Source organism: Rattus norvegicus, chromosome 7 (genome assembly GCF_021556685.1).
Source record: "Rattus norvegicus strain SHRSP/BbbUtx chromosome 7, alternate assembly SHRSP_T2T, whole genome shotgun sequence".
In the NCBI taxonomy this organism is placed as follows: Eukaryota; Metazoa; Chordata; class Mammalia; order Rodentia; family Muridae; genus Rattus; species Rattus norvegicus.
In genome coordinates, this window is record NC_141540.1 from 27806009 (window position 1) to 27831103 (window position 25095).

Consider the following 25095-nt stretch of genomic DNA (forward strand, 5'->3'; position numbering starts at 1 on the left):
TACTCTTCTCAAAACAAGGTTCAAAGTTCTGCCGCTTCTGATGGGAGGCGTTAGAGTACAATCCACGGGATTAACACCTGCTCAGCAGGTGCCAGGGCTAATTTAGATGTCAGCCTGGATTAGGGGCTGCCGCACAACAGCTGGCAAAGCCTTTCTGAGTGTGTCTATGTGAACATTTTCTTGGTAGGACTGGCATTTAAATCAGTGCACTGAGGAAAATCTACCCAATGTGGCCATTCAACTCACTGAGGTCACTGATAAAACAGAGTAACAGGAAAGGAAAGTCCCCTCTGCATTTGCATTGAGAACACCCCTTCTCCTGCTTTTCAGCTCACTGCCATGTTAGGAGAATGACAGGGTACACGTCAGTGGCAGAGAGCAGCCCCTGAGGCTGTGCTTTGATCTTGGACACCCCAGTGACCACATCTGTGATGAAACTAAATTCTGTTCTTGACTCAGTACCTATCCCAGAGCCAGTCTATCCTTTTCTCCTTCCCGGAAGCTTGGAGAAACAGCAAAGGAAGAAAAGGAGGCAGCCAGGATGGATGGAAATTGTCTCTCAATGACCTGTGGGCAGGAAGTCCCCAGGGCACCTTCGTGTGGGGAACAGAAAAGGTAGTCTGATGCACTGAAGAGCGCCTGAACAAGGCTGGAGGACAGCAGGGTGGAAAACATTGTGTTTGAAAGCTGCATAGAGAGTAGGAGCCGGCAGCTCAGGCGTGGTACCATTGTGGACATCAATAAACAGACATCACAGGACTTCCCATTGGCTGATTGGCTAAGGACCTGAATGCCTCTGTCCCTCTTCAGCTATCTGCAGAACAAAACCAACCAAAATCTGGCCAAGATGGATCAGGGAGGTGGCTCAGTTGGTAAAGTGCTTGCTGCACATTGGCGAAGACCCGAGTTTGATCTCTCAAACCCCATGTTTAGAAGAAGAAGAAATCTCAGGGGCAGCACCCGCGATCCCATCCCTGGGATGTGCTGTCCAGCCAGTCTATTCCAGTCACTGAACTTTGGAGTTATTTCAGCAGAGTTGTCTCTCAGGAGAACTGAAAGCATTAAGTCGGTCACTGGGGAATCTATGTTCTTTATGCTGTGTGATGGTGTGATTTGGGTTATAGTCCTTCCTTGTTTATAAAACGGATATGCTAGGAGGAGCCATTACTTCAGTGTTACATGTGCAAGGTTCTCAGCACACAGGACGTCCTTTGACATTTTGATTAATTTCATAGCAATAGATCAGGCAGATTTTTTTTGATAATCGGGACTATTTTTGCTTTATATCAAGATGATAGTAATCTACCTCTTATATAGTTACAATTCAATTGTAAACATCCAGTCACCGATCCATCCATCCATCCATCCATCCATCCATCCATCCACCATCCACCATCCATCCACCCACCCATTCATCCATCCATCCACCCATCCATCCACCCATCCATCCAATCATCCATCCATCTATCCATCCATCCATCCATCCATCCATCCATCCATCCATCCATCCATCCACCCAACCGTCCATCCACCCATCCATCCAATCATCCATCCATCCATCCATCCATCCATCCATCCATCCATCCATCCATCCAATCATCCATCCATCCATCCATCCATCCATCCATCCATCCATCCAATCATCTATCCATCCATCCATCCATCCATCCATCCATCCATCCATCCATCCATCCATCCATCCATCTATCCATCTATCCAATCAGCCAGCCAGTCAACAAAACAACTACCCAGCCAGCCAGCCAGCCAGCCAGCCAGTCAGACACCCAGCTAGCCAGTCAACAATCCAACCAACCGTCCATCCATCCATTCATCCATCCATCCATCCATCTATCCATCCATCCACCCATCCAATCATCCATCCATCCATCCATCCATCCACCCATCCAATCATCCATCCATCCATCCAATCATCCATCCATCCATCCATCCATCCATCCATCCATCCATCCATCCAATCATCCATCCATCCATCCATCCATCCATCCATCCATCCATCCATCCAACCAACCAACCCAACCAACCAACCAACCAAGATTCCTAGATACGGAAGTGGCTGCAGGCTTTCTAGAGTGCTCTCAGCCCCGGTAAACCGTTGCCCCCACTGCTTTTAAGAATAGTCCAAGCACCATCTAGTCACTGAACACCACTAAGACAACACCAAGCATATCATTTCTTGCCCCCACGGTGTCGGTAGTGCACATTAACAGGGTTCAGTCTTGCAGCTGTGCTTCTCAGCTGGGCTGGCTTTCAACCCCAGGAGACATTCAGCCGAGTCTGGGGACAGTTTTGCTCTTCACACGTTTGGAACTGCTATTGATACCTAGTGGGCTGAGGTTAGGGACCCCCCTGGAAATCCTGTGCACAGGTCAGCTGCTACATAAAGAGTCCAGCTCCAAAGGTCAACACCGCTGGGATGGAAAACCAAGGCCCAGGTTACAGAGCAAAGGGTGGGGTGGGGAGGTCAGACAAGGTTCCGTCTCTGTCTAGTGCCTGTGTCTTTCTCTCCACAGTGGTCCAATTTTCTCCTTCAAAGCAGCCCAGTTTAGCTGGTCAGTCTTCAGTCCATCTCACAGCAATTTTAGCTTTGTGCGGCAAATGTATTATCAAACGCTCCAGTCCCCTGAGTCAGTAATCCACTTCTGGGAATGCGTCCCAGTGTTAGAATTCAAGATGCTGCCAAGTCTTCATCTGCGAGGACTGGCACCCAAACTTTATTTACAGGCTCCCAAATCCGACAAACAAATGTCCAAAAATAATAAGGAAGAATCTCTAGTGTACCCACAAGATCAAATAATAAACGTAGGCAGACATCAGAACTGTTTGCACAAAACCGCAATATCGTGAGGAGGAATCTTCATTAAAATCATAAGTAGGGAAAGTGTGAACTTCAAAATTACTTACAGCGCAATCAGGATTATGTTATTAAAAAGTGTGTGCAAAGTAAATATTGAGAGAAGGGGAAAGCAAGTGTTGACCAAGGATTTTTCTGCCCAGAGGGATTATGGGTGGTATCCAACTTTTCTGCAGCTTCTAAACTTGAATTCTGGCATGTAGGGGATAGGTATTTCTTTCCCTACCCTTTGGTCTAGGGTCAGACTAGAATATTCTTCCTCTCAAAGACTCTCATGAGGCCCTGAAGATTCACAGACAACTTATGGCCGCTAAGGGATTGAGAGAAAGTGCTAGTGCTAATTGTCAACTTAACAAAACCCAAAGTCAACTGCGAGAAGGGCCCTCTGGGCATGCCACCCAGGGTTATTTTGGTTCTTTGAGAGGACTGCCCACTGCGGGCAGCACAATCCTCTTTGCAGAAGACTCTGGATTGTGTAAGAGTGCAGAGCCCAGCCAGTGCACATGCTCTTTGCTCTTGCCAGTGGTTGTAATGTTGTCGGTGGATACAATGTAACTAGATGCTACAACGTCCTGCTGCCTTGATTTCTGATAGACTAAAACATGGAATTGTGCGCCAATGAAACCCTTTATCCCTTATGTTCCTTTTATAGTCTTTTTTTCTTTTAATCACAGCACTTGAAAAGAAACTAAAACAGAAACCATGGGAGAGGAACATGAGAGGGTAACAGGGAATGAACACCATCAAGTCATATTATTTACAAATGTGAAAATGTCATAATGAAACCTATCATGTATGATTAATGCCTCTTAATGGAGTGAAAATCATCCCTGTGAAATGCTTTGGAATGAGAAGATTCAAGAGTGCCTAGAAAATGAGAGCGAGGACAGTAATGGCAGAGATGGAGAGATGCTGGCAATGGTTTCCACCTGCTGGGGCCACTGGGAAAGCTGGTGTGTGGGTGCCCTTTGCCTTATAGTCTCACAGTCTCCCCATCTTCTTGGGGGACCATTCAGCTGGCCTGGAAATTCCACTTTGTTGACTTCTTAATTTGGATGGTTACTTCCCACATCCTCACGACTCCTGGTGGTTGATCAAATGGCTCTTCTCCAGGGAGCCCTCTAAAATGCTCGGGTCAGAATCTCATTCCCCTGTATACTTGCAACAACACACCCCAGTAGAGACGAACCTGCTTGATTTTGTAGTGCTTCACAGTTGACTCTCTACGCCTATGCTTCCTTCATGGAGCCCTCCACACAGAGACTACACCCTGATTCTTGCTCTCTTCTGGGGAGCAGATAGCATGCTTTTTGAAATGCATATTAACACTTAACCTGCCGTTAGCTAGTAGTGACTCTGAAAAGCTAATTTAATTCTCTGTGAGAAAGGAAAAGAATGAAAGAATAGATTCGCTGTGTACTTTAAGGGAAAGACACATAAAATACCTAACCTTGGCATCCTTGTCTGTGAAGTGGAGATAATGACAACATTTACCTCAGAGAATTAAATGAGGAAATGCATACACATGATTAAAAGTGCTCAAGGGGGGGTCTGATGCCTTGTTTGTGTGTAATTAGCATTGAGCACTGTTTTATTGAATCTTCATTATCACTGCCATCATTCACCACCATCATTGCCACATCAATTCCATCACTACCATCCTCATTACATCATTTCCATCTCACCGACATCAGCCACATCATTATCGTATCATTTCTGCCATCACTAAATTCATCTCACTATCACCATCATCATTACAGCATTTTCCATCATCATCATGATCATCTCTAATCATCAATATCATAGGAATTTTGTCATCCCCATTACCATCATCTCCTTCTTCACCAACATTGTTACATCATGTCAGTCATCACCACGTTCATCACCCCCATCACCATCATCACCAACATTATTGCATCCTATCAGGCATCACATGATTTCCATAACCATTGTCATCTTCATCCCTGGACCAGAGAGGCCCTCAGCATATCTCTAGGGAAGGCCACCCATGTGAGACCATCACTACCTCTGTTTGAAACTCTTCATTCTATAAGTGTGACTACCTGCTGTCTTCCCTGTCTGTGCCATGAGCCCCAAACAAGAAATCATTTAGTCTTTCTCCAGCTGCTCCCAGCTTGGGCAGCTGGAGTTCAATTCCAAGAACCTATCTGAGAATCCATCCACTGGTAATTGTGTTTCTCAAATGTCAGCCACCTGGGAATTACCATCGTGACGTCTCTCATATCTGTGCACATCTCGTACAATTTATTTACTTAATATTTTCTCTTTAAATTGCCTCACTTGTTCATACAAATAAATTTATTTAAAAAGGAAACTTCATATCAGTGCCATAAATGGAAAACCAATATTTCCTCACACTCATGAAATATACATAGCAATTAAAATTAAAAAGGCTCTGTACATCACCTACAACCATCTTCCATGCCAGCCCAGGGGATGCTTCTCGAACCTCCCCAGCTCCAACGCTAATGTACAGCGCTCTAGAAACTGAGACTGCTGTGAGCCAGGGGTGACTTCCCTGGAAAAAGATCACACATTTCAACGAGAGCTGCTTCTGCTCAAATCTACTCATAAACAGCCCTTTCATTTTGGAAAAGAAGGAAGGGTAAGAAGAGGGGAGAGAGAGGAGGGCATAAGGGGGGAAGAGAAGGAAAGAGAAAGAGAGGACCACACCCAGGGGTGACAACTGCTCACAGACTCTAAGTCAGTGTGGGGACTGCATGCTCTCTTAGGATGTCACCCCCCTGTTATGTATGGGAGGACATGTTTCTTTCAGGATCTCCAAATCCTAAAGTTCAATAGAGAACTTGATATTAGTCTGGATTTTCTTTGAGCCCCAAACACTGCATATTCTTCACTCTTAGTGTGCAGCTCACTTCAGGTTATTAATTTCTCATTCAAGGGACATCTGCTGAGCTGTGGGTGGTGTATAAGGTGCTCAGAATGCAAAGCTTATCCAGACACAGCAGAGAGGACAAAGAAAACTGTTTGAGCTAAGACTTGTTTTCTACTTTCTGATTGTTCACCCTCGGGCAAGACGGTGATCCTTCTGGTGATCCTTCTTCACACTCAGTTTTTATTACCTGTGAAATGGGAATACGGATAAAGCCCGAGGTGTGTGCCATGCACTTTACACAGCCCCGATCTGGAAATGAGGGGTGTTTTTACCCCAAGATGATATGTCAGTCAGCGTTCAACCATGGTAACAAAGCACCTCAAGTACTCGACTTAAAAGGAGAATTAATTTTGTCTATGGTCTTTTGACTTTACCACCCCGGGTCTGTGGAAGCTCACTATCTTACGGAAGGAGCCTGAGGTAGAAAAGGAATCTTCACTTTGCGGCGGCCAAGTATAATAAGCAAGAAAGACAGAAAGGGCCAGTGTCCCAGTATTCCCTTCAAGGTCACCCCACCCCCACTGACCAAGGGCTGGAAGATAAGCTTCCAATATATGCCTCTGGGAAACTCTCAGGATAAAAAGTGAAAGCTGTAACAGGAGGGATAAAGTGCTCCAGGCATCCCAGTGGCTTACGGCAGATCTGAATCTTAATATGATTTTCTGAAGAAATAGCAAGGTAGCATGGGGAGACACCCCAGCCTTTGGGGCTGTCCCCTCTTCAGGGACTTGGCAACCTTTCTGAATGTTGGGTATTCTACAGTTAAGTCCAGAGCCTGTATACCCTCAGAGCAAACTGCAGGGCCTCAGAGCGAGAGGAACATAGCCCCAACTGGTACCCCTCCTTACGATGGGGCCTCTGGGATCTGAGTGATACCTAGTCACATGACCCTGGTAGAAGGGCAGTTCTATGGTGTGGCAGGTTTACCTTCCCAAGCCTGGATGCCTGGATGCAATTTCCAGCCCTTCAGATCCCACACGAGGCTGATGGGAGGAATTGTTCAACCTCTTCTTGCTTCCACCCCCAGATCACAAAGTAGGGACCCGTACATCAAAAGCTCATCTGTAGATTTATCACAGCACCCGCATTCCTTGATGTTGTGACGAATCGCACAACAAAGAAAGTGTTTGTTCTGGCTTACAGTTTGAGAGGACAGTCCATCATGATTGGGAAGGCAGGGCAGCAGGAGCTTGAAGCATATGGTTCTACTGTGTCTACAGACAGGAAGCAGGCAGGGCTGGGGGCTGGGCCTGGGCTTCGGCCTGGGCGTCTGGGGGTCTGAAGGTCTGAGGGTCTGGGTCTGGTTCTGGGCCTGGGTCTGGGCCTGGGCCTAGGTCTGGGTCTGGGTTTGGGTCTAGGGGTCTGGAAGTCTGGGAGTCTGGGGCAGTCTGGGATTCTGGGGGTCTGAGGTTCTGGGGGTCTGGGACTGGATCTGGGTCTGGATCTGGGTCTGGATCTGGATGTCTGGGTCTGGGTCTGGGTCTGGGGATGTGGGTCTGGGTCTGGGTGTCTGGGTCTGGGTCTGAGTGTCTGGGGGTCTGGGGGTCTGGGGGTCTGGGGGCCTGGGGGCCTGGTCTGGGGATGTGGGTCTGGGGGTCTGGGGGTCTGGGTTTGGGTCTGGGGTTCTGGGTGTCTGGGTGTCTGGGTCTGGGGATCTGGGGATCTGAGGGTCTGGGTCTGTGTCTGGGTGTCTGGGTCTGGGGTTCTGGGTGTCTGGGTGTCTGGGTCTGGGGGTCTGGGTCTGGGTATCTGGGGGTCTGTGTCTGTGTCTGTGTCTGGTTCTGGGCTGGGTCTGAGCTTGTTTTCTTCTTATTTGGCCCAGCACCTCAGCTCATAGGATGGGCCGTTTACATTCAGTGTAGATCTTCCTTCTTCAGTTAAACCTCTCTGGAAACATCCTCATAGACACACCCAGAGTGTGTTTCCATGGTGATTCTAATTTCCTCAGGTTAGCAATCCAGATTAGCCAGCATGGCACCCCACTTCCACAGACATCAGCTGCTGCTGTTATCATCACTAGCTATTAAGAGGGGCTCTGCTCTCGAATCTTTCATCCATGAGACAGTTTCAAGAGCTGAGACTCTCACCTCTGCCGCAAAAACAATGATTTCTACCACCCACCTGGACAGAGCAAACTTTGAATATAAAGAACAACTCCGTGTCCACAGAGAGAGCCAGTCTGTGTTGATTCAGACTGCAGAACAAGCCAGCCTAAATTACAGTCAGATCTGAAGAGAGGAATCTTATTACCTTCTGTCTATGCTGGGTTCTATCAGAGCACGTCCGCACCCCGACTTCAGGCCCGACTTAATGAACACACAAAACACACTTGCAATTAGCAACACCCATTTGTGTGCCAACAATTCACACATGAAAGTCAACATCCAATGGCGACGGTGTTTAATTTACACAGCAAATTATCCTTAAAAACAATTTCTGCAGCACGTTGCTCCCATGGGTTCCCTGCTTAGGTGAGCCATGGATTTGCTTAGCAAATTCTTTGAACAGAGGCTGGTGGGCCCTTGGAGACACTTCAGGACTAACCTTTGTACGTGTTAAATGTAGGTAAGGGTGGAAGGGTGTGTGTGTGTGTGTGTGTGTGTGTGTGTGTGTGGTGTGTGTGTGGTGTGTGTGTGTGTGTGGTGTGTGGTGTGTGTGTGTGTGTGTGGTGTGTGTGTGTATGTGGTGTGTGTGTGTGTGGTGTGTGGTGTGTGTATGTGTGTGTGTGGTGTGTGTGTGTGTATGTGGTGTGTGTGTGTGTGTGTGTGTGTGTGTGTGTAGGATCCAAACTCAGGTCCTCATACTTGCTTGAGAAGCTCTCTACTGATTAAGTTATCTTCCTAACCCTGGGACTAAGTTCTGAGACCCAACAGGAGAATATGTGGGCTGCATGGTGTGGAAGCCTCTTCCCAAGAAATGTATATACAGATGTGCCCCAACTCTACAGTGAGATTCTACAGCTTCAGGGACAAGGGCATTCCCAGAAGGTCCAAACATCTTCTGTCTTCTGGCAGTGCTTCCCCAGGGTGTTGTTTGGAGCCTTTGCACATTCTGAAGACATCCCGGCAGTGTGTTAAAATGCAAACATCTATCACTTCCTTGTGGATACCTCAGAATCACACTCATAAATACCATGACCTCAGAATTATGTGGCCATCAGACTTACTGCTAGATCCTGTCATATCATGTGCTAATAAAATCTTACATTGTGGGGGTTGGAGAGATGGCTCAGTGGTTAGGAGTACTGGCTGCTCTTCCAGAGGTTCTGAGTTCGATTCCTAGCACCCACATGGTGGCTCACAACCATCTGTAACTCTAGTTCCAGGGGATTTGAGCCCTCTTTGGGCCTCTTCAGGTACTTCATGCATATTTCGTACATATGAACATGTAGGCAAAACATTCATACACATAAAACAAATATCATGATTTAAATGTAAAAAATTGGTTTTCTTTGTAGTTTTGTATCTTATGCATTTAAAAAAAGTTCTAAGGCAGGGTTCTCCAGATATCACCAGACTCCCAACAGGGCCATGTCACAAATAAGCCTTAGATCAACCACAGCCAGGAGTCAGAAGATATTGTTACTAGGGACATCTCATGGCTTCAGGGGTCTGAAAAAGATGGGAATCCAACATCTCAACACAGAGGCCAGGAAAGCAGCTATCTTGTGATTGTTACGGTTTGCATATGAAGTGTGTCTCACCTAAAGGCTCATCTGCTGGAAGTTAGGCTCCTGGCCTGTGGTACTATCTTAGAATGTTCTAGAAACTTCAGGAGGTAAAACCTAGGTGGAGGAATTAAGTTTCTGGGGATGGGTCCTTGAAATTATCATGTTTCCTCTCTCTTCCTGTCTTGTTCTTGGCTTCCTGTTTGCAAGAAGATAAACAAAACAAAACAAAACAAAACCCTCCCTTGGACACATAATCCTACCACCATGATATTCTGCCTCATAATGAGTCAAGAACCAAGAACCAAGTTGTCAGGGTTGGAACCCTCTGAAGCCGTAGGTCCTAATAGACCCTTTTTCTCTTGAGTTGTTTTGTTGGGTATCTTGTTTCAGTGAAAGAAAAGTAATGAACTCAGTGCCAGAGATAGTCTCCTGCTCCCCCATGGCTTGCTATCACAGAGATGCAGCTTGTCCTCATGGGAGGTCATGTCCTAGGTGGGTCAGGAACTCCTTTGGAGGAGGCGCGGTCTGGGCTCTGGGTCCAGATGCTTCTTACTGCTCAGGACCTTCTGGGATTGCTGTATCAACTTCTGCACAGTTCAGTTGCGTAGAAATCAGACCTCCAGCTCCATGAGGAACTGAGAGACAGCTAAGCTGTTTAACAGTCAACTGAGAGTCTTGAGCAAATACATGTATTTTCCTTAGCTTGGCATCCTGGTTAGTTTTTATTGTCAACTCGAGGGGCTCTCAACTGAGGGATTTCTCAGGTAATTCTCAGACTAGGTCGCCCAGTGTGGTCTTGTGTGTAGGGGAACTGCCTTGACTGTTGATTGATTGATGTGGCAAGGCCTAGCCCACTGTGGGCAGTGCCATCCCTAGGCAGGTAGTCCTTGAGTTATATAAGAAAGCCAGTAAGCAGCAACTCCCCACTACCTCTGCTTCAGTTCTTGCCTCCAGGATCCTGCCTGAGTTTGGGCCTGGCCTTCCCTCAGTGAAGGAATGTGATCTGGAAGTGGAAGCTGAAATAAATCCTTTTCTCCTCTAGGCTGCTTTTGGCCTTGTGCACTTTATCATAGCAGCAGAGAAGAAAGGAATACAGAGGGTCTGGCTGGAGGGCACAAGCCCTAATCAGGGCATATATAACCAAATATTCTTCAAACCTGGGACACTCCAACTTTGTTCCTCTGTGTGAGTTGCTCTTTGCATTGCTGCGACAAAATGCCTGACAGAAATGACAGAGGAAAAGATTTACTTTGGCTCACAGTGCTCAGTCCTCCGAAACCCTATGCCCCCTCTTGGCCTCATGTGCTCGCTCAGAAAATCAGGATGGCAGAAATGAGACATCACCATGACAGTCACACCTAGAAGAACACTTCCTATTTTTACACTTATTTATTTGTGTACTATGTGTGTGAATGTCCATGTTCCAAGGCATGCATGGGGGGGGGTTGGAGGACAACTTGAGAGGAGACAGCTCTCTTCTCTCACCATGTGGGTCTTGGGGATAGAATTTGGGTCATCAGTCTGGGCAGCAGCACCTTCACCCACTGAGCCATCTCAGGGGTGTTCCCTGGGCAATTTTTCATCCAATCAAGTTAGCACAACTGACTATCATGTCCTCTCTCATTTCTTTTATACATTTTTGTGGCCCTCCTCCTTTCCTTCTTTCTCTATCTCCTTTCTTTTATGCTTCATGCTTCCTGAGGTCCAGATACTGTTCTCTCTCTCTTGTTTGTTCTCTCTCTCTCTCTCCCTCTCTCTCTCTCTCTCACCTACCTATCTACCTACCTATCTATCTCTTTCTATCTCTTTCCATCTATCTATCCAACTATCTATCTATCTATCTATCTATCTATCTATCTATCTATCTATCTATCTATTGGATACTGTTCTATCAGTGAACACATTAAACATTTGTCCTGTCAGGAAGGGAGGACACATTCCAGCAGGGAGAGAGGCAATACAAAAAGCAAAGAAGTTGGATGTGGATCATGATTAGGAAATGGGAGGGAGGTGACTGTTATGGGTGCTGGGTTTTTTTTTAAAGAATTATTTATTTTATGCCTATGAGTACACTGTAGACACTTCAGACACACCAGAAGAGAGTATTGGATCCCATTACAGATGGTTGTGAGCCACCATGTGGTTGCTGGGAATTGAACTCAGGACCTCTGGAAGAGCAGTCGGTGCTCTTAACCACTGAGCCATCTCTCCAGCCCGGGTGCTGGGTTTTAATTGGAGTAATAAAAATGGTCTAAAACAAACCATGGTTATGGCTGGGCGAGTTGGTGAATATACGAAAAATGACTGAACTGGATTCACAGGTTAGCTGTGCGTCAATTGTGCCTCAATGAGGAGACCATGGAAATACAAACGCATCAAGTATGCTGGAGGATGGTAGGTATTGGACATGACACTTAAGAGTGATCGATAATGCTGGCGAGGATGCGGAGAAAGAGGAACACTCCTCCATTGTTGGTGGGATTGCAGACTGGTACAACCATTCTGGAAATCAGTCTGGAGGTTCCTCAGAAAATTGGACATTGAACTACCTGAGGACCCAGCTATACCTCTCTTGGGCATATACCCACAAGATGCCCCAACATATAAAAAAGACACGTGCTCCACTATGTTCATAGCAGCCTTATTTATAATAGCCAGAAGCTGGAAAGAACCCAGATGCCCTTCAACAGAGGAATGGATACAGAAAATGTGGTACATCTACACAATGGAATATTACTCAGCTATCAAAAACAACCGCTTTATGAAATTCGTAGGCAAATGGTTGGAACTGGAAAATATCATCCCGAGTGAGCTAACCCAATCACAGAAAGACATACATGGTATGCACTCACTGATAAGTGGCTATTAGCCCAAATGCTTGAATTACCCTAGATGCCTAGAACAAATGAAACTCAAGACGGATGATCAAAATGTGAATGCTTCACTCCTTCTCTAAAAGGGGAACAAGAATACCCTTGGCAGGGAAGACAGAGGCAAAGATTAAAACAGAGACTGAAGGAACAACCGTTCAGAGCCTGCCCCACATGTGGCCCATACATATACAGCCACCCAATTAGACAAGATGGATGAAGCAAAGAAGTGCAGACCGACAGGAGCCGGATGTAGATCGCTCCTGAGAGACACAGCCAGAATACAGCAAATACAGAGGCGAATGCCAGCAGCAAACCACTGAACTGAGAATAGGACCCCCGTTGAAGGAATCAGAGAAAGAACTGGAAGAGCTTGAAGGGGCTCGAGACCCCAAAAGTACAACAATGTCAAGCAACCAGAGCTTCCAGGGACTAAGGCACTACCTAAAGACTATACATGGACTGACCCTGGACTCTGACCTCATAGGTAGCAATGAATATCCTAGTAAGAGCACCAGTGGAAGGGGAAGCCCTGGGTCCTGCTAAGACTGAACCCCCAGTGAACTAGACTGTTGGGGGGAGGGCGGCAATGGGGGGAGGGTTGGGAGGGGAACACCCATAAGGAAGGGGAGGGGGGAGGGGGATGTTTGCCCGGAAACCAAAGAATTATTATTAAGTATTAAATAAATTTAAAAAAAATAAAGATGGAAAAAAATGTTTGTCAGAATGCCAGGACTTCCAAAAAAAAAAAAAAGAAAAAAAAAAGAAAACACAAATCTTCTTGTGTTAAAATGCATTTTCTTTTGTTAAAGATGTTCATGTTTGTACATTTTTCATGGCCCCTTGTTAAATCTAATCTAAAATCCTCGTTTTTACACATGTGTTAATATTCATGTATCTCCCTACATTCTGAATTATTTACATGCTTAGGTAATTTCAATTTATATATATATTAAAATATGATTATATGTGCAAACTAAAAATGTGCTACAACAAAAGTTAAGTATATAACCTTCTGTTTTTACCATGTTAACGTGAACAGTGCTTATAGGGAATTAGATTGAAAATACAATATGTCATCAATTTTTTCAATTTAAAACCAAACATGTCTCATTTTAATATAATTATAAAACACATAGATATAAATCTAAAGCATTTGGAACAGAGATGAGAATAATATTTGTGTGTTTAAAATAGTATATTTATTTCTTCATTATAAGTCTCTTATTATTTATCTCTATATAGAAATGTTAGAATATCTCTAGAAAAGTGTTTGATACTTTAATGAGAAGATGAAGTTACATTTTGCCACATTCATCCATCTCTGGAATAGTTATTTAATATGCTCTCAATCTTGCCATCTATAGCACAGTATATATAATATAGAATATTATCATTGTCACCTGTTTGAGGAAGTGGATCTATGAATATGAAAATAGAGACTAAATAAAAGATAAACAGACAAGACAGCAAAAAAAAAAAGAGTGATTGATAAAGGATGGGGTTGCTATGGACCAATGAACTGAATGTATATGTCCTCCTCAGCTCACATGTGGAAGCCTCAGCCCTGCAGGGTGATGGTGTTAGAAATTGGGCCCATTGGCTGGTGTTTAGGGTTGGGCAAGTCCAAGAGGGTGGGGCCATTATGATAGGCCTTACAGGATGAGGGCACCCCACATTGAGAAGGTATCGACTGTAAGCTGGGCAGAGAGCCATCACCAGGAGCTGAATTTCTCACCTTGGACTTCCCACACTCTAGAGCTGTGAGAAATAGAGCCTCTTCCCAACCCCTGCCTCCGTGTACTAGTGTGAGGGTTCCCTTGGAAGACAGAAGAGGTGATCGAACTCTTGAAGCTGGAGTTACAGATAGATGTGACCCTCTTGACTAGGGAAATGAATTAGAATCCTCTGCAAGAGCAGTAAACGCTCTTGACTTTCTCTCTCCAGACCTCAGATGCTTGCCCTTTCAACTACCCCGTCTACTCTCTCGTGGTTTGCTTTTACTAGCCTGAAGTAAGAAAAGGGTCCTTAGAGAGGTTTTACAGAGGTGAGAAAAAAAGACATGGAGAGTTGTTTTGGCTAGAGGGAGGAGGCCCGGGGTCAAGGGGCAGAAAGGACCAAAGGGAGAACAGAGCATAGTGGGTAGGAAGTCTGGGAGCAGTTCTGAGAACGTTGGTTGTCCTGTGGGTCAGAAAGGAACCTGCAGAGAATTCTGAACAGAAGAGAGAGGAGATCTGGTGTGCGTCCAACAGATGCTGCTGTAGATATCAACAGTTAATGGGCACCATTTAGAGATCATGTATTCTGCCTGCAGCAGGCAGGATCTCACGCCCTAAGACAGGCATCTGTGTACTCCATATCAAAGCATCACCCAGCTCTGGCTGAGAGGATTTCTTCAGTCTAATTGGAAAGGAAACTGAGGTTCAGGGCAAAGACCAGATTTCAATAAGGCAATGGCAGAACTGGGAGATTTAGCAGGGCTTTCCTTCCTCTAGAGCCCACATCATCCCCAAGTTCACTGGCACTGCTTTGTGCACACAGCAGGCGCTCAATAAAGGTTCCCTGGACAGGTCAGCATGAGCACCTTTGGCGTGAAACACTGGCGTGTCACTTCAGACAGATAGTGGCTATGTGGGGCAGGCACCAGGCTAAGGAGACAGCGTCCACTTACTGAGCTCGGCGATGCTGCCCACCCGTGTGGCCAGCAGGGACTGCTCGATAGTCCTCAGCTCTGACTGGCTGAACATGGGTAGCTCTCCCGGCTTGCTGGGGCGCTGTGGGTCTCGGTGCAGGTTCAGGCTCTCTGGAAGGCTCAGCACACCTGCCGTACGGAGAAACAGAGAAAATAACAACTGGTTACTTCTTAATTCATCAAGCAGGAGGAGCCAAAATAACTGTCAGGGGCCGAGACAGGAACCCACACTCTGGACCCCTAACCCCTTTAGAGACGGGGTAGCATATCGAGCTCCCACTGGCGCTGGCCCCAAACCCATTACGTAACCAAGGACGACCTTGAACTTCTAATTCTCCCACTTCTATCTCCTGAGTGCCAGGACTATGGGTGTGTACAGCCACGCCCAGTTTATTTGGTGCTGGGATGACCCAGGCTTCATCCATGGTAGGCAAGCAGAAACCATCTGAGCTACATCCCAAGCCCTGGACCCCTTTTAGACACGGATGCTGAGTGAACAACCATGTGAACCTTTGTCTGGACACTGGATTTCCAAAGATCAGGAACAGAATTGTTCCCTGACCTGACAGGGAATCCGTCTGCTGAGAGGTGCTTCTCCTGAACCCAGAGATCACCACCTGATACTTTCTTCCAGAGACAGCCCAAACATTGGGAGATGGGGAAGGGCAGTCCCTGCTGGCGGTGGCCTTTGAGGACCTTCTTCATTGGTTGAATACATGTAACTGGTGTTAATGGGCTGCGATCTGTGAGACAAGGTTTCGGGATTTCTCTGTAGTGATGTATATCGGGGTAGGGGTGGGGGTGGGGGTGGGGGTGGGGGAGGGTAAGTCCCTAGAATTTCTGTACCTTAAACTGTGAACACCTAGAATACCATACTCTTCCCTCCCTGTCTGTTCTGTAAACATTTAGCGAGGACCTAAATTGTAGCAATGTGGCTTACCCAGAGCCGCTTACCCATCGCTAAGCACCCCAGGAGGAAGGAGCGTGTCCAGCTTCTTGACTTTCAAGTCTGAGTAATTGACTTACTTTGGTCAAGGGTATGTGACCAGACAGGATAGAGTCAGAGCCTGAGAAGTGCCTATGACGTTGAACTCGCTCTCTTGAGCTCTGCCTTTACGACGAACAGAACATACCCTGGGTAGCCTTGCTCATTTTAGGAAAGGCACGCACGCACGCATGCACGCACGCAGGCACACAACACCGATGCTCACAGAATAACTTGGGAGCAATAACCCGCGAGTGACGACGCACAGGTGCTGACTGACGTAAATGGTGTTAGTCAACTGGCAGAGGGAGAGGAAGCAGAGCACGAAGCCAATAGCTCAGCTTCACTCATCACAGGGCTCACTAGCCCCGCCCACATCCTGCCACTCATCCTGCTGGCTGCGACTGTGGGGGGAGAGGGGAGGCAGCTACAGTAACCATTGTTTCGGATGTATGGTAGCAGTGGCTAATGGACACGAAGGTCCATTCTGTTTTCATGCTCATTTAGCCCTGAAATTTATCAAGTTTCCATTAAAGACCCTCTCCAACGGTTTATGTATCAAACATTTGCAGGTTCCAAGGAATGTACTTCATATCGCAGCCAACACACACAATATGCTTTCAATGGTTGCCTTCAAAAATCTTCCACAGAAAACTGCATGTCCTTACAGTGTGACACAGAGTCTGCTTTGCTTTCCCCTTCTCTTCTATATCATATATGTATATCTGTATATATGTACATATATATATGACATCACACATATATGTATATATGTATATATGTGTATATATGTATATGTCTATATATGACATCACACACACACACACACACACATATATATATATATACATATACATATATATATATATATATATATATATATATATATATATGATGGCTGTAGCCCCTAGAGTGATCTGAGGACACACTAATGGTTGGAACAGGCAATGTGCTTGTGAAACACCAAGGCCCAGCAGACAGGCCAATACAGCCTCACTATTCACTGGGCACCTGAGGATCTTTGAGTTTTTAGACAGGAAACACCAGACCTACAGAAAGGTGCCCACGATGCAAAGAACCCTTCTGCCTCTCTAACATCTCCCATTGAAACCAGGCAGGGAGGCCTTGAGCCCTCTTTCTTCTTCCTTCTTCCCACCAACCGAGAGTCAGAGGCAGGAGCAAGCATCTGCTGCCATGGCCGTAAATCTTGGGCTTATCCCTCACCTGCGGCCTCTGTGTGGCTCTAACACATGGACCTCCTGTCCCCTTGAAGGGGTCAATACATCTGATACCAGAACTAGAAAGTGAGGTTAAGTTTCATGGACCCCTTACTTGTGGGTAGAGAGGATCAAGGGGCTTAAAGAGCCAAGAAGGAAGTCCTGAGCACTAGGGGGAAGCGGCAGACCAATATGCGTCCGTGTCCTCAGGTGTCCCTAAGCTTCTCATGTGTCCTGTGGGTTTCATCACTGGCTGTGGGTTAACCCAGATCTCCCACCTGCATGGGGCTCCGCAGGGATCAATGGGCACAGAGGAAGGAAACTTGAGTCTGGAACTCTGAGCTTAACCCTAGCTTGACTCTTCCTGCGCTTGACCTCGGCAGGTTGGGGAACCTCAGTGTGAAGTTGGGGTGGGGAATGGGGGCTGGGAGGGGAAGGATAAAACACTGGATCTGTCTTTCTTCTGGGGCTGCTGGGGAGGGGGATGTGAAATGAGGTCCGGTGGGTTGACTCCCATGTGCTAAGCAGAAAGGTTCTCTACACATCGACCTGAGATGAAAGTCGGCCTGCAAACGCCAGCCCAGGATTTCTTCTCGCTTCATTGCTCAGATGAACAATCCCCCTTGGAGATGCTTGTCCTTCTGGAGAGTTATGAGATTCAAATGTGCAAATGTCATTTATTCAAAGAAGCCTCCAGAACTAGATGGAGATTTGCAAAATCTGCAATTGATCTATTATGCAAAGATCATGTATTATGGTTTTATTTTCTTCTTGAGAACTCCATATATAGTTAGTTAGGATTCTATTGCCGTGATGAGACACCACGACCGTGGCAACTCTTATAAAAAAATAAAAACCATTTGATTGGGGCTGGCTTACAGTTGAGAGGCTCAGTCTATTATTGTCATGGCGACGACACACAGGCAGAAATTGTGCTGGAGAAGGAGCCCAAAGTTCTACACCTGGATTAGCAGGCATCAGAGAGAGTGACCCTGGGCCTGACTTGAGGCTCTGAAACTTCAAAGCCGATCTTCAGTGCTACCCTTCCTTCAACAAGGCCACAACAAGGACAAACCTCCTAACAATGCTACTCCCTGGGTGCCCTTGGAGCCATTTTCATTCAAACTGCCACACAGGGCTTTACACATGGAATGAAATAATTATTTTTTTCCAATGTAAAAAGTACCTAGGTGAATGGGAAAGTCTGCACACCATATTTTAGCGTGCGGTGCAAGCCTATTATTGGAGTTGAGGACAGGATGGCTTGGTGATTGAGATCCAAGTTCACAATTGAAGTTCAGAGGGGTAGTGGGTCAAGTGTTTGCTGTATGCATGAAGACCTGAAAAAGTCATGTGAAAGCCAGATATGGCAGCATGCACCTGCAACCCTAGCCCTGGAGTGTGTGAGTGCGCGTGCGCATGCGTGTGTGTGTGTGTGTGTGTGTGTGTGTGTGTGTGTGTGTAGACAGGAGCTTGCTAGCCAGCCAGCCCAGTTAAATCACTGAGCCCTAGATGATTCAGGGAGAGACCTTGTCTAAATGTATATACATATATATTTATATATAAGATTGATATATTTATATATATGAGATTGATAGAGGAAGATTGGTGATGTTGATAATACACATATGTACACACGTGTATACTCACCAGTGTACACACACACACATACGCACAAACACGCACTGCCCCCAAGAAACCTGCCTTTGTGAGATTCTGTGTACTTTTCATTTGGCTGAGGAAGGAGTGCATTCAAATCCTCAAGAAGGGTTGTTGCTTCCAAAACCTATAACTGGTTCAAGCCTGTGAGTTCCACCACAGCCACGCCCAGCAAGGTTTCTGCTCCCGGCTGGGGCTGAGATTCAGAAAGGCCAGCAGGGCATGGTCCACAGAGCCAAGTCACTTCTCAAACGTCTCTAGGCTCCAGGCAGTTTCGCTATCCGCTCAGAGCCGCTAAACGGTGGGCATTGTGAGTGTATCGTGATGACTAAACACAGAACGTACTGATAGTCTCCAGCCTCTGGTGTGAGAGCTTCCTAGACACCGGCCTACCAAGCATGAAGTCTCACCTCGTTAGCATCCGGATTCAGTGAGGATCCTTGTTCCAAAGTCTTGTGTGATTGGAGAAAGAGAATCTTTCGGTCAAGTTACCCAGAGCAGAAAATTTAAGAGGCTCTACTGTGCAGGGGACCTTGGACACACTGTGTCCGGCACCTTCTCTGTCATGGAGGACATCAGATATGCTCTTTTTCCAGCCTGCTTCTCTTCTGAGCTGCACAGCATAGCCCCGTGGCAGACTGAGTGCCCCGTCTTTCTCTATTTTTGTCTCTGGACAGGGGTCCCCATGAGGAGAAACCCATTCTAGTCAGCACACAGCCTTCATCCACAGACCCTCGGGGATGATGCTGGTGTTAACAGTGATGGAGGAGGAGACCAGCTAAGCTTTACTGAGTACCAACTCAGTTGGCACTGTACCAACTGTACTATTTATATTCACATTGAAATCTATTTGAATTCTCAGTCACACTAGTGTAGGAAACCCCATCATTTATTGTTACTATTATCATCAATTACTAATTATGATATGATTACTTGGAGCAGACAGAAGGTAAGAGTTTAGGACAGTCTCTGGATTCGAATGCTATTCCTTTTAACTGTAAGGACAGCACTTATCCTGGCCCCATACTCTTTGCCCACAGGTTGTCTAGTTTTGGTGCTTCAGGCGATTAACCAAGAGTTGTGTTGCGGTAATGGAAGGAGTTAGGATCAGGAGATGCGTATGCAGTACTGAGGGTGGGGTGGCAACATGCACCTGGTACCCTTGGCACAGCCTTGAGCTCTGCCTCATCTGCCTCTGGTTGCAGGAGGCACTGCTGGCACTGGCTGCCAACCTGGACTCCATCTTCCATTGAGTAATCGAGAAGCTGAAAGAAGGGTTCAGCCAGCAGACTTGGCTTTACCAAGCAGGAGGGAAGGAGCCTTGGAAGAGCATGGCCGGACGCTAATGCCCACTTCACTAACTTCTATGGGGGTTGCCAGGTTCGGCCTCCGTTCCTCTGGCCCCATTCCACCCTCTGTAGTGTTTGCTATAGCTTCTGCCATGGCTGGAGGAGAGGCAGGAATGGGATAATATATATAGACAAGCTGGCACAGAGAACGGAGTCGATAAATGTTTGCTAATAAAGTAAGTAAATGAAGTTCTTTGGAGCTAAAGATTTAGGAAGTCAATAACCCAGTCGCTGCTAGAAGGCTTTCTTTTACTGGTAGATTTATGAAGAAACAAAACAGAAAAAAAGAGCTTTTTATTTTTTTTTAAAATATGTCTATACCTCCAGCTTGGAGTTCCTCTTTTATTTTAAAAAACCTTGGCAGCAGGAAGCGGATTTAGGGCTGGTTTAGTGAGCCCTCTGTCCGTGTGAAGCAGGCCCCTTTTCTGCTAGTGTGAGCACAGTTCCTGACTCACGGTTTGCCCAAGAACGGATTTCTTTTCAGAGATCTTCCATAAAAATATTGGACCCAGGGCACTTAAGAATAAGAGTGGAGGGAACACAAATATAGAGTCTTTTTAGAAATGGGTACCAGGGCACACTGAGATGTGGAGTCTAAAACCTATTTAAGGAAGGGCGCGCTGACCTTCAGAAAATGCAAATACCGGAACTGGGCGGGGCTCCGGGGCAGGGGCCAGGGCAGGAGCCGAGGCCCCAGGCTCGAGGCCTCCAGCTTAACTGTGAACACGGGATTTCCACCAGCTGGAATATTGTAGAAGAAACGGCAGAGGTCAGACTACATCCCGTGTGGTCCTGCGAAACCGCCCCAGGCAAGCCCAAGGCAGCCTCAGTTTCCGATGCTTCCTAGGGACTCCGCACCGGCTGGGATTTTGAGAACCAGACTCCATGGAGCGGTTCAAAGAGTTCTGAGTCCTGAGTCCTGGAGGCTGGGTTTGGCCCACAACACCGATGCGTTTACTTAGCCTCCCCTGAAGCACCAGTTTCTTTGGGGATGGTCTGGAATAATGGAGAACATTCTAGCATATCCGTGTCACAGTGAGATACAGCTTGCTCTCTATAAATAGCTCAATAACGGTGGCAGCTGCTATTGTCATTATAATTGTTGTTGGAGGACAGTCCAGGGAGGAACAAAGGCTCAGAGGCAGGTGCTCAGCATGTCGGGGAAGTGCCAGGAGCAGGGTGCAGAGGTGGTAATGGACTCAGGCAGCTGTAGATCACGGAGGACTTTATTTACTGGCCACAGCCTAAACCTCCACCTACAAGGCACCAAGCTTCTCTCTCCATTCGCAGCCCAGTTTCTAGAAACAGGGACCTCCCACTTCATCTCCATCTCTCTTCCCACCTCCATCCCCACTTCATTGGTCTAGCAAATTCGAGGTTATCCTTCTGAGCCCGACTTGGGATGCCAAGGACTGGAAGAAGCTTCGGGCCTTGCTTTTGAGGAACTTTCAGTCCAGGCAGCCAGGGAGACAGGAAGAAGGGCGGCAGATTTTCCCAGAAGCATAGACACAGAGAGGAAGGGCAGGCAGAGTGGAGTCACTCTAAAAAGCTTAGTGCATTCTCTCATTCAGTGAGCATTGGCCATTGTCTGAGCACCTACTAGGCGCCAGCCATCGTTCTAGGTACTGAGGATCTGGTAGCAAGGCACTGACTAGAAAGTCTTGCAGTTTTAGTACTTGTGTCCCAAATGTTCACTCTAACACGTGATTAAAACAGGCAGGCAACAGGCAGTAAGGGCCACAGAGGAAATGGCAGAAAATGAGGAAGAAGTCAAGAAGCCACTGAAGTCGAGGCTTAAAGGAAGTGACATCCGTGTGCCTGTCAGGTATTTCTGGTCCAGATCGGGGCAACAGAAGGGACAGTTAGGAGGAAAGGCCAAAGGGTTGTGAGTGCTGGGCCTGCTAGAGAAAGGAACAGGGTAGCCAGTCAGGAGATGTCATCTGGTGATGGAGCCCTGTGGATGGAATGGGTGAGGCCTAATAGGTGACCCCAAAGACTTTGGATCTGACCCTGAGCAAGGCGGGGAGCACTGGAGGATCCTGAGTGGAGAAGGGTGGAATCGGACCTGTCTTTGAAGGGCCACTCTAGAGCAGATAGGGCAGAGTAATTACAGTGACTAGAGGACACAAAACAGGTCACACAATGAAGACGCTAAGTGGGTGTTGGGTGCAAGAAAAAAGGAAAAGGGTCAAATTGCAAGGGGCATGGCGCGGGTCTGAATTTACTTGAGGGGACTGAGTTTGGGAAAATGCCAAGCATCCTTGAGATCACGCTAAACACATTTCCTTGCTGCTCCTCTCCTCGGATGCAGTGTTCTCCTGTGAGCCCTGTGATAGGAGATATTTCCCTCCCTCTTCTGTCCTGCCAGTAGGGATTGTTGCTAATCATACTTGCCAGACTGTTGGCGCCCTTCCGCAGTCCACCCTCTTTCCCCCTAGGGTTCTGCCTCTACTGTATCGTCCATGCACTCTCTCTGCACAATCCTCAGCGCTATCTACCTTGTAGAGGAGTGAAAACCACATCATCCCATGTCTTCAAGAAGGAACTCCTATGGCTTAGCGGGTCAAGAGAACACTTGCTGAGAGTCTCAGGAGAATGGTGTCGTAGATCTCCCACCAGGTCTGGGGTCGCTATGGAAGTGTCAGTGATCAGTTCCCAGGAGAAAAGTGTGTGGTCTTTGGAGATTTTTCTACAAAGCCTGCCTGATCTGTGCACAGCAGTGACACTGAAGGGAAAACTGGCATGGGACAGGATAAAACGTAATCTTGGGGTGTGACTAACCATAAAATCTATGAGCTAAAAATAGTCTTTGACATTTCAATTAATTTCTTAATGGCACTAGATCAGGGAGAATTTTGGATAATTGGGACTATTTTGCTTTATTATCAAGTTGATTATACATATAACTCTTAGATATTTATAATCCAAATGTAGACATCCACTCATCCATCCATCCACCCACCCACTCATCCATGCATCTGTCCATCTATCCATCTATTCATTTGCCTGTCCATCCATCCATCCATCCATCCACCCATCCATCCATCCACCCACCTACCCGCCCACTCATCCATGCATCTGTCCATCCATCCATCCATCTGCCCACCCACCCACCTATCCATCCACATAATGAGTCACTTTTACTAATTAAACAAAACATTTGTGGAATTACAATGTGTTAAGCCACAGAGACACAATAGAAAATACAGCAGAGTAGCTGCTTTCCTGCATCTCAATGCCCATCCATCCTTCTATCATGTATTCTTTCATCATATATATTGTCTTTCTTCCCATCCTTCCATCTAGAATCCCATACGCGATGTGCCTGGTTGGGGCTGCAACGGAAAGTAGGCCATGTTGAAGCTGCCCCTAAGGAACTCAGTGAGGTGGTGAGGGGGTCCATGCCCGTGAGTGCTGCAGGTGGTGTAAAAGAAGTCTGTACGCTTTGTGGATGGCATAGCGAGGACCTGGATGCTAGGTCAAGAGAGGCTCGTGGATAAAGAGAGAACCAGCCTTCAAAAACGAGCCTATGTTCACTGTGTGACCTGGATGGGCTGGTGGGAGGTATAAAGGCAAGGAAACAGCTGTGTTAGGGTGACTGCAGGAAGAAGGTGCTTATTGCTGGGGCAACAATTTCAATGAAGTGGGTAGGGCTGGACCAAGGAGGGGTCAGCGTGCTTATTGAGCGTCTGTATCACTGAGGGCAAGTGACTTCCCTGAGAGCTAGTTCTGGTGTCTCATTCCATACCTACACGAGGCCAAGGTTCCTGAATAGCACTCTGGTTAGAATAGCCATGGGAGATACAGCACATGTCTCAGCTTGGGCTGCCAGCCAGCTCAGAGCAATGCAATACCCATACTGTTCTCTGTTCCTCAGCTACCTAGGACCTAGGACTCCTCTGGCTCAGTCCATGCCTTAACCTCTGGGATTTCTTGGGCACTCAACACCCACCCTTTCTTCCCTACCTCACCTCTTCCTCACCTCTCCCTCACCTCTACCTCATATCTGCCTCACCTCTGCCTCACCTCTACCTCACCTCTACCTCACCTCTACCTCACCTGCACCTCAGCTCTGCCTCACCTTACCTCTTCCTCACCTCACCTCTTCTTTACCTCACCTCTTCCTTACCTCTGCCTCCCCTTACCTCTTCCTCACCTCACCTCTTCCTTACCTCACCTCTTCTTTACCTCTGCCTCCCCTCTACCTCACCTACCTACACTCTTCCTCCCCTCTACCTCCTCTCTACCTCACCTACCTCACCTCTACCTCACCTCTGCCTCACCTCTACCTCACCTCTGCCTCACCTCTACCTCACCTCTTCCTCACCTCTACTTCACCTCTCTCTCACCTCTTCCTCACCTCACCTCACCTCTTCCTCACCTCACCTCTTCCTTACCTCTACCTCCCCTCTACCTCACTTACCTCCCCTCTACCTCTCCTACCTCCTCTCTACCTCACCTCTACCTCACCTCTGCCTCACCTCTACCTCCCCTCTACCTCACCTCTCCTCACAGCACAGTCAGCCCCGGGACCCTGCTGAGCGGGACCCTGGCTGGATTCTTGGACCTGCAGAACTCTCTAATGACCTTCTTCCTAGAATGATCTTCTTTCCCCCTTCCTAGATGCTGAGACAATGGTGACAGCCATGCGTTGGCATCTTTTCTCTTAGATGTCCCCTACTACCTTGCTCCTACTGCAGACCTTTACTTGAAGCACCTAACGGTTTGCAAAACAACCATTGTAAGGTCGCACACAGGCATTTGAAAAACCTCCACAGTAAAAGCAGTAGGTAGAAAGCAGACTTTTCTCTTCCTGCCCCACTCTCCTGAGGGATTCTGTTATCAGATTCTTATGTAAGTTCTT

At 47.0% G+C, this 25095-nt stretch overlaps 1 protein-coding gene across 2 annotated transcripts in view; it reads right to left on the reverse strand.

Moving 5' to 3' along the window:
- Abtb3 (ankyrin repeat and BTB domain containing 3) overlaps window positions 1-25095 on the reverse strand; it is a 278860-nt gene that overhangs the window by 104194 nt on the left and 149571 nt on the right. For both annotated transcript variants that reach the window (NM_001432634.1, NM_001432632.1), the window contains 1 exon segment: window positions 15001-15150. In NM_001432634.1, the coding sequence (NP_001419563.1) occupies window positions 15001-15150 (150 nt within the window).